Raw genomic sequence first — 12,667 nt, forward strand, 5'->3', positions numbered from 1 at the left:
ACACACTTCACTCTCTGGTGGGGTTGAGATCAGAGGCCAGACCATCAGACAAACCAGTAGCAATCACTAAACCACTGGATTATTTATCACATGCATTTGGCTGTTTCCTCTCTCTCTCTGAACCCACTATTCACTCTCTCCGTCTTTCCTCTCCCAAGGCGGAGGCGGTCGCTAAGCAACCTGCACAACACAGCAGTGCAGCTCTCCAACTTGGCTCTCTGCCCCTGTGGTTTCAGACAATCAAACACACGAGTGTGTGCGCGCATTCATACAGAATGTGTGTGTGGGAAAAGGTGAAAGCTATGAATAGTTTCCATCTCATAAGCAAAAGCCAATAGTCCCTTTAGCTTTTAAGAGCTGCCTCTTGACTTGAGTAGAGCATAGTCTTGCATCCAATGGGGATTCATTACAGGGCAGCCAACTCTGAACTGCTCTAAACAGAAAGGACAAAAACGAACAAGAGAACGTGTGAAGAGATATGCTTTTAATTCACTGCAGCTTGAATAAAACCACCAGAAAGACACCTGCAGCAGACACAGCCATCCATCTAGAGACGCATGTCACACGGTCGAGGCCGACATGGTTCCTAAAGCTTCCTGGCAAAGAAAATCTGTGTAGTCTTGTTCAATAGCAGCTACATAATTATAGCTGCTATTGCTTGGCAACAAATTTGAGTTCAAGGAGTGAAACCTGGATCAGCAGAGGCTTCAAAATTGATTGATTCCTCAGCGTCACAGATACAAGGCTTTAGTTGGATCATGCTGTGCTTCCTCTGATCTACCTGTTAAAAGAACCTAAAGCAAAGCACACCCCACTGACGGCAACATCAGCATTGACCAAACCAACTGCAGTACAACATTAATGCAATTATGTGTTTTGTGCTGCCACATCACCACTCATACAGGTACAAATGTAGCCCAATCTGTAGAAAAAAACAAGAATACTCCTTTTTCCACCCACTACTAATTACTACTTACATACTTTCACAGATTGCTATGAGGTTACAGTAATCAAGCTAGCTGCTTACAGAGTTATACATTCGAAAAGTAAGAATGATCACGGCTTTAAAAAAATATACATTTGTGGGCATGCACAGAGCGACACAACACTTGCTGCGTCTAATAGTTAAAAATAAAAAAGGTAAAAACAGAAGATCCCATCAGTTTACAAAAGCAAAGCTCAAGAACAAATGGCACTTACTGGAACTACAGCAGTTAGGGATCTCCGGGGCAGCGTTACAGCCACACACACGTAAACAAACACTCCTAAAGACACTAGTCAGTAGACAGACACTGTTTTTCCGCTAATTAAATAACTAAATTGAGAGATGTCCAATCCAATTCTTCTGCACTCCACATGTTGTCTCAACCGTTTAGCATTGATCAGTCTTGGCATGTACGTAGTTCCAATTCATGTTTACCAAACTGGCTTTAAACAATGAAGTGTTCATACACAGAACCCTGTAAATCTGTTCTGCACTGACCTGATCCGTTAATTTGATCTCTGCAAGTGTGTCAGTAAATGTTGTAAACTTGCAGATATGTTAAGACTCAATTTCAGAAAGTTACTTGGACTGTAAATATTTATGGTAACCAGATGTTTAAAAATGATCCAGAAATGTTTTCCCACCCCAGGACTTCATGTTGCTGATGGCAAAAAGACTCATAATTAGCTTTATCCATAGAAAGCGTTCCCAAAATAAATATCACATGGCAGGTGTAACTCAATTTGTCTCAGCTGGCTGAGCTAGCAGAGCTTCAGGCCTCCACCACCTCAGTGCTCGGCTCTTGGCTCCCCTCGGCGGCGGCGGCGGTGGGGCCGAGCGGCCCGGCCCACCACAGGCTCAGGGCGTTGTCCTGTCGGGTCTCCTGAGGCGACACCACAGCTTCATCTCCCTCGCCCTCAGAGGCCGAGTCGCCCTCACTCTCGCCGGGCGACGGGAACTGGCGTTGCCCGCTGGATGTTGCCAACAGTGGCATGAAGGGATGAATACTGTGGACGAGGAAGAAACGAAAATGAGGATGTGCAAATAAATGTGTTTGTAGGGATTCAAGAAAACTGATATTTCTGGTATTCTGCCCTGCAGCACTTGTTATGCATTTAAAGCACATTTAAATTTAAACACCACGAGGAACTAAGTGATGCATTTCACAGTCCTAAAACAACTGAATTAATTGACATCCACATTCTATACATAATAACAGAACATTCACAGATACATCATCTCTTCTACACAGAATACAGAGCCGGGGAAGGAAGCTGTGGTTATTGCTCCCTGTTCTCACAAAGCAGCGATACTGCTGAGGAATATTAGAACTCAAACACTGATGTTTCTTCTCTTATCTGAAATATTTCAGACGATTTGTTTTGAATGATAATTGGGGGACCAAAACAATAACAGCAACGCAGCCACTGAACATGATTGATGGACCAACATTTGCTGATTGCTTACTTTCTCCCTCCTCTACACAGTTGTCTGTTTGTATTGAAGTCTAATTATATTATTGCCAACGCAGATTTGAACGTTATATTAAGAACCATGAAGAGAAAGCACGGCTGAACTAAAGAGATGAGTTGTGTTACGTCTCTCCTCCTCTCTGTTTAGAACCGGGGGCAGGCTACATAAAACTCACATACTCTTCTATTACTATGTTTGACACAGCCTATTTAAAAAGGTGCTAAACTCCAAATTCAGAGCGTATCTATGATTGATGGATTGCCTCAACAGTGCTCTCAACATGTCCCATCATTATTGAACCTGAAACAGGAAGTACACAGTGGCGTTATGCTTCATCAGCCAATGGAATAGGTCAGATTTCTTTCTTCTAGCAATCATACCTGATGCCGTTGGTGCAGTCCCAATGGGCCTGGAACATGAGCTGAGGTTGCAGTAGCTCCTCGTTACCATCAGGAGGCGCTGTCTGGGTGTCCCATACCGACACCACTCTCTCTGTGTCGCCACTGAGCAGGTACCTGCCCGACCTTTACACAACAACAACAAAAGCATTTGTACACAATCAACATAAAGGACCAGATTTCTCAGCCATGTGAAAGTTTGTGCAGGAAAACTAGATGAATGACAGGATGCTCATATTAATACATTATGTGGTCTTGAGCGCAGCATCGCTCACGAACATATCACTGATTAGAGTTCTAGTTGGTGAAGTAAACTTACTGGTCCAGATCAAAGTAGATGCGTTGGTTGGTGGCCACGTTTCTCTTGAGTGAAAACACAACCTTGCCCGGCTCTCTTAGGTCCCAGCACAGGATCTCTGGATCCTACACACACACACACACACACACACACACACACACACACACACACACACACACACACACACACACACACACACACACACACACACACACACACACACACACACACACACACACACACACACACACACACACACACACACACACACACACACACACACACACACACACACACACACACACACACACACACACACACACACACACACACACACACACACACACACACATTTATTCCAGGGCTTCCAGGAGATATCACAGGTAATATTTTTGATTAAAAAAATTCAAACAAAAAGCCTGTGCTCCTGACCGCGTTGCTGAACTGTAGATGAATTACCTGGCAGAGGGACTTGCAAGCGACATAATAACTTTGTAGACTGGAATGCTTAACTAGTGCACATTCAATCTGAACAGGGTGACATACGGGAACAGGAGTGAATGGAAGGCATTGACTCACACAGAGGTTGATAGCTATGGAGTCTCCACATTGCCAGTTGTCAATAAATCATTCAGGACAATTTGTGCGACGTCATACCTGGAGAAGCCTCCAGACGGTGTCAACAGAGCAGAGTCGGGCACTGTTACTCTCAGGTCTCCAGTCTGCATGCTGCTGTATGCGCGTGTGCTTGTGCTCACCTTGCGCCCGCCGGTGTACAGGTAGTTGCCATCGGGGGAGAAGAGCAGATGGGTGAGGCCTCCGTGGTGGCGGGTCGGCAGCAGAGCCAGCAGGGAGCCGTCTTGGCAGGAGTAGAGGCCGGCGCAGCGGGAGTACGAGCCACAGGCGTAAACAGACTGGCAGGGGCTGAAGCCAAAGCAGGAGATGATGCCATTTTGGCCCTGCTTCTTCACTGCAGTGTGAGGGCAACAGAGGGACATTTGGCAGGTCAGCGATTTTAAAAAGGTTCACAAGAAGACACAGCTCCCAATCGCTTACACTCAAAGTTGACTCTTTAAAAATGGCTTTTAGTTTTTCTGCACAGAGTGGTCCAGTCCTCACGTGTCCCACAGAAAGACAACATAGACGGCAATAATCTATCAGAGCAAGATGGTCAGCTGGCAGCAAAGTTTAGAGTGAGCTTTGCTCATTACATAAAAAAACCTGATTCCAGGCATTTTGCATTTGTTATCAGGTTTGTTTGTTCCCATCTGAAAATAAACTTTATGCAATCAATTATAAAAATAAATCGTGAAGGACATGAAGACTCAAACTTTTGAGTTGAAAAATAAAAGCTATTTCTTGACATTTTCAAGGATCATTTTGGTGGTTTACAAGACGTCAGCCCGTTAACTACAAGGCAGACACCGGCTCAGTTCACTTCAGCGCGTTACAGAAGACTGCCAGCGAGCTGACGCTTGTTTGAAGTGTGTGACAGAGATTAGGAAGTCCTCACAGTAAACATTTAGTTCTCTTTATTTCTAGTCAGAGGCGCATAATAACAACTGTCCTTGTTGATTTGTTCAAGGAGACTCGAGCTCGTTAGATGTGACAGCCAGCTGTCAAACAAGAACTTTTTCAATACAAGAAAACAACTGACATCACATCTTATTTTTCGCATCCACCCTGCTTACTCATTGTCTTGTGGGTTTGATTTTCGGAGATCTTAGCTGGCGAATGCAAATCTTTTGATTTGATTTATTCTTCACTCTCAAAGTAAGCGCCCTTGAACAACAGCGAGAGTTTTCAAAACAGTCCCTGCCTTTAAATCAATACATAATGTGAGAGCCCACAAGACATCAAACCGGTTTAAATGGCTATTAACGTTTGATGGAAAGCAACCACAATTAACATATCAGTAAGATTTAACGCTGTACTGTGAAGTCTACATGTGATTTGTGGTTAGTAGCTAAATCGTGCAAAACCACCAGTGTGACGCTTTAAGCGCTTGATAACCGACCTACGGTGGGCCGCTCCTCGCAGTCTCTTCCAGGGCGGTCGGTGTAGAAGACCCTGACCATTTTGTCAAAGCCGCAGTAGAGCTGCGTGCCGTCGGGCGAGAAGCAGAGGGAGTGGGCTGCCGTCAGCTCGTCCAGGTGATTGTAGGGTCGGAAACTGGCTCGCACCTCCCCGTAGAACGCGTCCCACACGTGGACTGGGTTGTCTCGGCTACTGCTGGCGAGACTGCGGAAGAGGAGCGAGAGAGTTATTAAGACGTGTTGGAAAAGGACTCAAAGACAAGGCAGGGAATAGAGAGTGATTGATGCAAGAAGATATTTTATGAGCAGTGAAGGAACACGGTGACACATCAGTATTTGACTGTAACAGTAACTCGTGGTATCAAATAGAGTTTTACAATCATCACACAGGATACAAACCAGATTCAAATGAAACAAGCTGCTGAGATTCTTTTGAAACATACATTATTTATGACCACAAAACATCTTGTTTGACTCATTTTCTAACCTCTACTGCACCGCCTCCACCTGAATGTATCAATGCATCAAAACAGATACACAGCATTGCGCTATGCCTCATTATGGAGACAAGACCACAGCCCATTCTTATCGATTCAAATCGGGGCCAAAGAGTGAGCCGTGCCTTTTTAACTCTAATTACTGGGCGCTGAACAAATGCCGAGGCATCGCTGCGGCTCAATTAGACAAAGGAAATTAGCCCCTACCACTGCTGCCGAGTTCCGTTATGGCCCCTCTGCGCCGCAGCTTTATTCCAGAGCAGGGAAATGCCCAATTATAATGCTAGACTGCTGCTAGCTTGGAGCAATGCCTAGAACTCAGTGCAACTTAACCGAGCCATAACAGGGGCCCTTATTCCCTCTCTACAGGAGGGGCATCAACAACACACGGCTTTTGGCAGACAGAAGTTCAAGAGCACAGGGGGAGAAACAAAATGGGAGATGTGAAAAGAGGGCGAGGGGAGGGGAGGGAGAGGGGGGGGGGGGGCGGACAGACAGAAAAGGCCCTCGAAAAAACAGGTTTTCTTTAAATCTTCCAATAATCACAACCACGACCTTTGATCTGCTTTGCCCTTAACAATCCACTCGGAGCTTGTCCGACCACCTAGCCGTGCCCTGCAGGAGCTCCCCTGTGATAAGTGGCAGTGATCTGAAGAAGATGAAGAATAACGTCTGTCAGCTCCAGCTGGCAATCCTCAGCCTCGTGACAGGCAGGCCTTTGGCAGATATACACACAGGCCTCTCAAGCGGTTCATTGTCCACATGAGTCGTTTGTAGATGATTTTGCTGTTTACACAACTCTCATCTTTGGACATACAGCTCCTGACCCCCCCCCTCCTATTACACAGTGAAGGCTGTCTGGTGTAGGGGTAGCGCGGTGCCAAAGCTGGACCTTGATCAGGGGGATCTTTCGGAGGGTGGAGGCACTAACTGGAGGACGGTGGGAGGTGGGGGCGGAGGGGTATACACAGTAAAAACCGTTAGCAACTTGACCTCAGCTTGTTAGCACTGCCCTACATCTCTCAACACGGACGGCATGTGCGTGTTGAGAGATGGCAGGGCGTTACTGGTGTTTGCTGTGTTCAACAGTGCACGCACAGACACGCCGTGATGTCACAATTACCACTTTTCAAAACGCCTGCACACACACACGGCAGAAAAGACAAAATGAGATGAAAAGAGATGCCCCAAGTCAGAGAATCATGGGGCCCTTTAGGTGTTTAGGACCCGGGAGAGCTGTTAGTGGGATGAATCATGCTGAAAAGCACCGTGGGCCTCAAACAGCCGAGCGCATTGCGGTGGAGGCAGAGGCAGACAATACGAAGGCCAACTCTTCAATCATAATGAGAGACATCAGAACGCTTTTACAGCCATCTCCACGCTGGCAGCCGGCTCCCACAACGAGCGTAAATACCACGGAGATCGAAGGATGAGTCACAAAGCGTACAACAATATCCTGTCTGTTCGGATAGTTTATTAGACAGGCTCAAGCGAACCAGAGAAACAAACACACGGCGTCCGACTCGAACCGTCCAAGATCGAGATTAAAAACACCAATCACTGACTGACACCGGCCTCGATAAACAACATCGTGCCTTTTCTGTGTATCCATCCTTCACCGTCTGACAGGTCGACCTTCGAAGTGAACTTTAAATGTCTCATCTATCCAGCTGCTAAGAGCAGAGCATCAGCGCACGCTCTGGCAGAGGTCTAGTTGAACTCACAAGCATGTGTCCGCGTCCAGAGAGTTCATCTTGGGGTACCAGCAGTAGTCGTAGATGGTGTCTCCCTCTGCCATCCTCAGCACTGGACTCTGCCACAGAATGAAAGAAAGGAAAGAAAACCATCAGGAACGTAAAGACTGAAACACACACACGCAGTGTAATCAAACTGTAAAGACCGATGGGATCTAACAGTTCTGATGCTGGTACTGAACAGGTGGCTACAACGGCTTTTCCTCGTAGTAACATTCAAAAGCCAGCGGCAGCATGTGAGAAATAAAGCAATAAAAGCTCAGTTTTCTGCCCTTTTTAACAAGCGGTGAGAGATCTCTGTAATGGGGGGAAAATAGATTATATTTCAATTATTTTTGTTCAGTGATCCAAATCTACCAGCCTGTAATAGAATTAAGAGACTGGCTCGCCACTTCACATTTCCAACAACCTAAAGGACAGAATGTCTTTCCTGTTCCGTTAGATCTTAAGTGATCTTCTTAAATGGCTGCCTTACATTGCTTTACAGGTTTGTTCTTAGTTTATTGTGACACAACACACCGTCAGTCTTTGTACAACAAACGACAGGTTGATGACCTCTCCTTGACTGGAAATGTAGACCGTTTAAAAGACATGTGAAATATCTCATAAACGTGATTAAAGAACATCTACAGTGGTGCAGAACAGGGATGTCACGATAACAGAAATGAGTCAAAACCAAGACCAGTGAAATTCTTAGATTCTCAACAGTCAATACAATAAATTAAATCTGTTTTAAAATATATTTTAGTATCCAAGTGTATATAAATATGTTAAGAAGTTAAATATGTCATCGTTCCCTCTCTCATATTTATTTTATATTGCTATTAACTAAATTTCAGTCACACTAACGATGTGTGAATTTTCATTGATGTACTGGGGTCAGTAAAACTAAAGTACACTGTGTGTTTGCTAAATAACAAACTGGAACTAAACATTGAGGCACAAGAGAAACTGTTTCAATTTTATTTCAAAATGTTGGTTCATTCTATCGAGGTAAAACCTTTCTTTATTATAATGTAATTTAAAACGGTGCAATCCGTGATTGGGAGCACTTTGATTGCCCATCAACGTCTCTCAACATGTCGATGACGAGCCGGTGGCTCATAGCTAACGTTGCTAACGGTGCTAACTACGAGGAAAGTTCGGACAGACCTGACAGTGTTTACCTGAGGGTCGGTGCTACGCTTCCGCAACGACACTCCCTGTTTGTTTGTTTTACTCCTTCACAGGGAGTATTTCTTACAAGCGTCAGAGGTTTTATCTCCAAATGAATCTGAAGGACGTCTCAGAGATATTGTTGGCTAATGTTGACTAAAAACAAAAAAAGGGGGCAAATGCTAACTTAGGTCATCGACGAACAAAGTAATGGTAAATTATAAAAAGGTCCAGAAACGTTTCATCTACACAGTGTTGTAATGACCCTTCTTTCTTTTATAGTTTCCTTGCATCCACACAAACATTAAGCGATCCGTGTGCTCACCATCTCAGGGAGCGAGTCCCAGTTGTAGCTGTATATCTCTGGAGGGAGGTTGTACACACGCAGCACATTGTCTGCACTGTTGGTCAGGATACAGGAACCATCAGGAGCCCTAGTTTAGAAGAGTAGGAATGATGAGAAAAAGATGGTGTGAACTGAGCACAACATGCACACAGGTTTGTTTTATGCATCTATGAAGGTGCTTTTTATTGCATTTTTAAGCATAAATGTCAATGTCGATTGACATATTGATTTTATCTTGGCCATGAGATTAAGACAGTTTGTTACTAGTAGCCTCACTTATACCAAATGTGCTGTCTGCATTATTGTTCCCACTATAGCCTGAGAATGACAAATGGGGTGAAAGTCTTTTCCCAGCTTCATTTGCACAGAAAGAAGGACACTAATATCTGCACATGATATCTGCACCTGGACACAATATTAGAGACTTTAGCTGTTAGCTCTGTTATAAGCAATGCTGTGCTCGGGAGCACCAAATGTTTTTAAGGTTGCTCCTCCACTGCTTATTTTGACATTGAAACTTTATCTTTTTTACTCAAACTAAACTTCAACATCATGGACATGTGTGTGTGTCTGTGACTTTACCGTCTGTGCTGCTGTGTGCCAATGTGAAACAATCATGCGGTGGCAACACGCGTGTAAATTTGGCAACAAATGGAAATATGAGAAATATGATCTGCATGTCACTGGTCATGGCCGAATTGCTGAATCTTTTGCTGATCAATTGGTGCATCGCTTCACAGAATGTACTAATGTCATGATCTCATTTTTTTACAGTAATCATACAAATGATGACTCATAAATTCTATAATGACGACGTACATGTTCTATACTTAGCAGCTTCTAAACCTAGTCCACATGGTAGGTGTCATGTTAATTCTTGAAGAGATTACCATTTGCAGCCTTTGAGGTAATTCTCTGGAAAGTTGGAGTACTCAGTCCAGGAACCAGTCAGCATCTGGGGGTTCTGGGTAAAATCTAGGCCAAGGCTGGAGGCAAGACAGAGAGAAAGGCAACTCTTCAGTGAATGAGTTTAACAGACAGCAATGGGAACATCACACACCAAACTGAAAGATTACATTTTCCATCTTACTAATGCCAAGGGCAGGAAGTTACCAGAATGAATGCAACCACAACCTTGACTCGTACTTCTGCTCAGAATTATTTTAGTTAAGTTAAATATTATTCCTAGCCCGGGACGAAACTGTTGCAGTATATATAAAAACACGGTGTCAAATTGCACAAAGCAAATCAAGCAGACAGTGTCACCACACAGTGGAGAGGGTTGTTAATTACATTTCACACATCTACAGCTTTATTCCACCATTTTCCGTCCCATTAAATCCTCTCTAAATGTTGCTATTGGGATGACTGGCAGTGGTAAATATTATATATTATTTATATATGTATCAGTTAATGCTGCAGTGCATTTTGATGCCACACTTCAACATCAGTGCCATCATAAAAAGCACAGAGGGAGCAGGGTAACATCTGACACTCACAGGCAGTTACATATGTCCAAATCGCTGCGACTGTGCAATTATCATAATATTCCGTTAAGAACAAGTCCCTCGCTCGCCTACTCACCATCTCCTGCCTGGCTTTGGCTGAGGAAACAGGGTGTAGTTGCTTATAGATTGACAGTGTTCTTTACATGTTTTACTTGTTTGAAGGCCCACAACAGCAAGCTTTTCTCATTGTTATATGGTTGATGGTATCAATGTGAATACAACTTTATTCCACTTTTCTGAAACTTGACTTTTCATTTGTAGAAACTCCGGTAAGTAAACTGCTTTGATATCATGTTATCAGTTTACATTATACTGATAGTATACATCAGTATACGGTGAAAACCTTCTCTCTCTATTTCAGAAACATGAAACACATCTTCATAAACATTACAAAACACCTCCAACCCCCACAAATTCCTCCTTTAAATAGCTCACATGTTGGTGTATCTGCTCTGCTGCAGCTTTACCCGTAGTTACGTGGAAAGAGAGGCTAAAAATAACCCTGACTTCTTCCTCCACTCACCGCTGCCCTTCACTGGGGATGTCTGCAGATCCGTTATCATTGAGCTCCTCCTCTGGTTTCGTCTCTCCTTCTTCCAAGGGGGCATCATGCCCTCCATTTCCATTCTGATGGCACTCTTCTTCTTCACCTCCCCCGCTCTCGGGCGCCTCTTCCCCTACGTCCTCATGCTGCAGTGGTTCTCCTGTTCCTAGCATCAGAGAGTAAATTTGCGAAGGTTAACTCATTTATCTCCCAGATAATCCTGAATCACAATCTCTGACGGATATCCAAAATCTTAAATTGAATGAATGCATGTTTATCCCCTTCTAATATTTCATACGTGCAGCTGCATATACTCTACTTTGTTCTGGTGGGGCTGGATCTTCCTGCAGTAGGCCAGTCTGTGCCGGTGTTTCTCCATGCATATCGACAGGCTTTGCAACCTGCTCCAGTCCCGGTTCCTCCTCGCTTATTCTGGGCCGCTTGGCAGACGAAGGTACCACGTCCTCTGAGGTCACCTCTCCCTCTAAGCGGTCACCTTCGGGCGAAGCTGGTGCCTGATGAGGGGGCTCGCCATCCGCTTCTGCGTCCTGCCCTGCGCCTGCCACTCCACCGCTTTCACCACTTCCAGCCGAGTCAGACATCTCTTCTTTGTTTCTCAAGCTCTCCCGTCAAGTCCTCCACCTGGCGTCCAAATTGCCTCGAGTCAGGTGGTTGGCTGTCAGACGTGGGTGAGGTAAGTGCTGCTAGGATAGTGCTTCTTCCTGCAGTGTGGATGTTTGAGTCTGCTGGGGGTCGAGGACATCACAGCACCGACTAGCCTAGAAAACAGAGGCGGGCAAAGAAGAAGGCATGGGGGGGACAGGGCGGGTGAGGACAACACCACAAGCAGATGGAGAGCACATATCAAAACAATGCAGAATATGACGCAGTTTGCAAAAGCCCAAACACATCCGTTTAAGAGAAGTGAACGTGACGTTTCTTGAGAGGAATAAATAACGGGCTCGTGCAAACAATCAACTGACACCTGTGGCTAGTCGTGACGTGCAAACCAGTCTAGACTAGCATTAATGGTCATTTTTGCTAAATTCACGCTCGCGAGGAATGAAATCACAAACCCGTACACGCCCTGCTCCCATCATATAACTTAAATTAAGTTGGCAAATAAGGCAATATGTTATTAAGAGTCAGTCCATAACAGAAACACAGCAACCACCTCATGAAAGCGTTAGCCTATGCTAGCAGTCCGATGCTACCTACCTGTGTTGTGGCCTGCTCGTAGTTTGGCAATACACACTTCTCTCCTCGATGGTGAAAAAGGTTCACCGCAAGCCGGAGACTACGAATGATTCACAGAAATATTCGCCGACGTTCTTCTTCGGGACTTAAAGTGTTTTTATTCATCAGTTCATTGCGAGAAGTTGTAAACACTGTGGGCGGCCATGTGTTTCAAAATATCGCGAGAGTTGCGCTGATGACGGTTTCGCGCTCGTGTCTTGCTCACAGTCTATGTTCATAAGCACAATTATGTGACGGTTTTGTATAATGTTTACTCATTTTCTTTTCTTTTTCACACACACACACACACACACACACACACACACACACACACACACACACACACACACACACACACACACACACACACACACACACACACACACACACACACACACACACACACACACACACACACACACACACACACACACACA

General features: G+C 44.8%; 1 protein-coding gene across 1 annotated transcript; it reads right to left on the reverse strand.

Annotated features, from left to right (window-relative positions):
* Window positions 1-469: 469 nt before the first annotated feature.
* Window positions 470-12,559, reverse strand: wrap53 (WD repeat containing, antisense to TP53). Its single transcript, XM_076086985.1, has 11 exons — window positions 12,213-12,559; window positions 11,314-11,773; window positions 10,974-11,160; window positions 9,833-9,928; window positions 8,922-9,030; window positions 7,412-7,500; window positions 5,172-5,395; window positions 3,913-4,124; window positions 3,176-3,279; window positions 2,839-2,982; window positions 470-1,992 (listed from the first exon to the last, which is right to left on the reverse strand). The coding sequence occupies exons 2-11, from the start codon at window positions 11,594-11,596 to the stop codon at window positions 1,758-1,760; spliced, it is 1,683 nt and encodes a 560-aa protein (XP_075943100.1). The 5' UTR covers window positions 11,597-11,773; window positions 12,213-12,559; the 3' UTR covers window positions 470-1,757.
* Between the last annotated feature and the right edge of the window lie 108 nt (window positions 12,560-12,667).

This window comes from Anarhichas minor, unplaced genomic scaffold (assembly GCF_050575085.1).
Source record: "Anarhichas minor isolate MPS153535 unplaced genomic scaffold, ASM5057508v1 ptg000009l, whole genome shotgun sequence".
Classification (NCBI taxonomy): Eukaryota; Metazoa; Chordata; class Actinopteri; order Perciformes; family Anarhichadidae; genus Anarhichas; species Anarhichas minor.

Coding starts and splice junctions, on each gene's coding strand:
- wrap53 (XM_076086985.1), bottom strand. CDS start 11,596: ATGTCTGACTCGGCTGGAAGTGGTGAAAGCGGTGGAGTGGCAGGCGCA. Junction 5,396..7,411: donor CTGGACGCGGACACATGCTT/GTGAGTTCAACT, acceptor CCTCTTCCGCAG/TCTCGCCAGCAGTAGCCGAG. Junction 2,983..3,175: donor ATCTACTTTGATCTGGACCA/GTAAGTTTACTT, acceptor TGTTGTGTAAAG/GTCGGGCAGGTACCTGCTCA.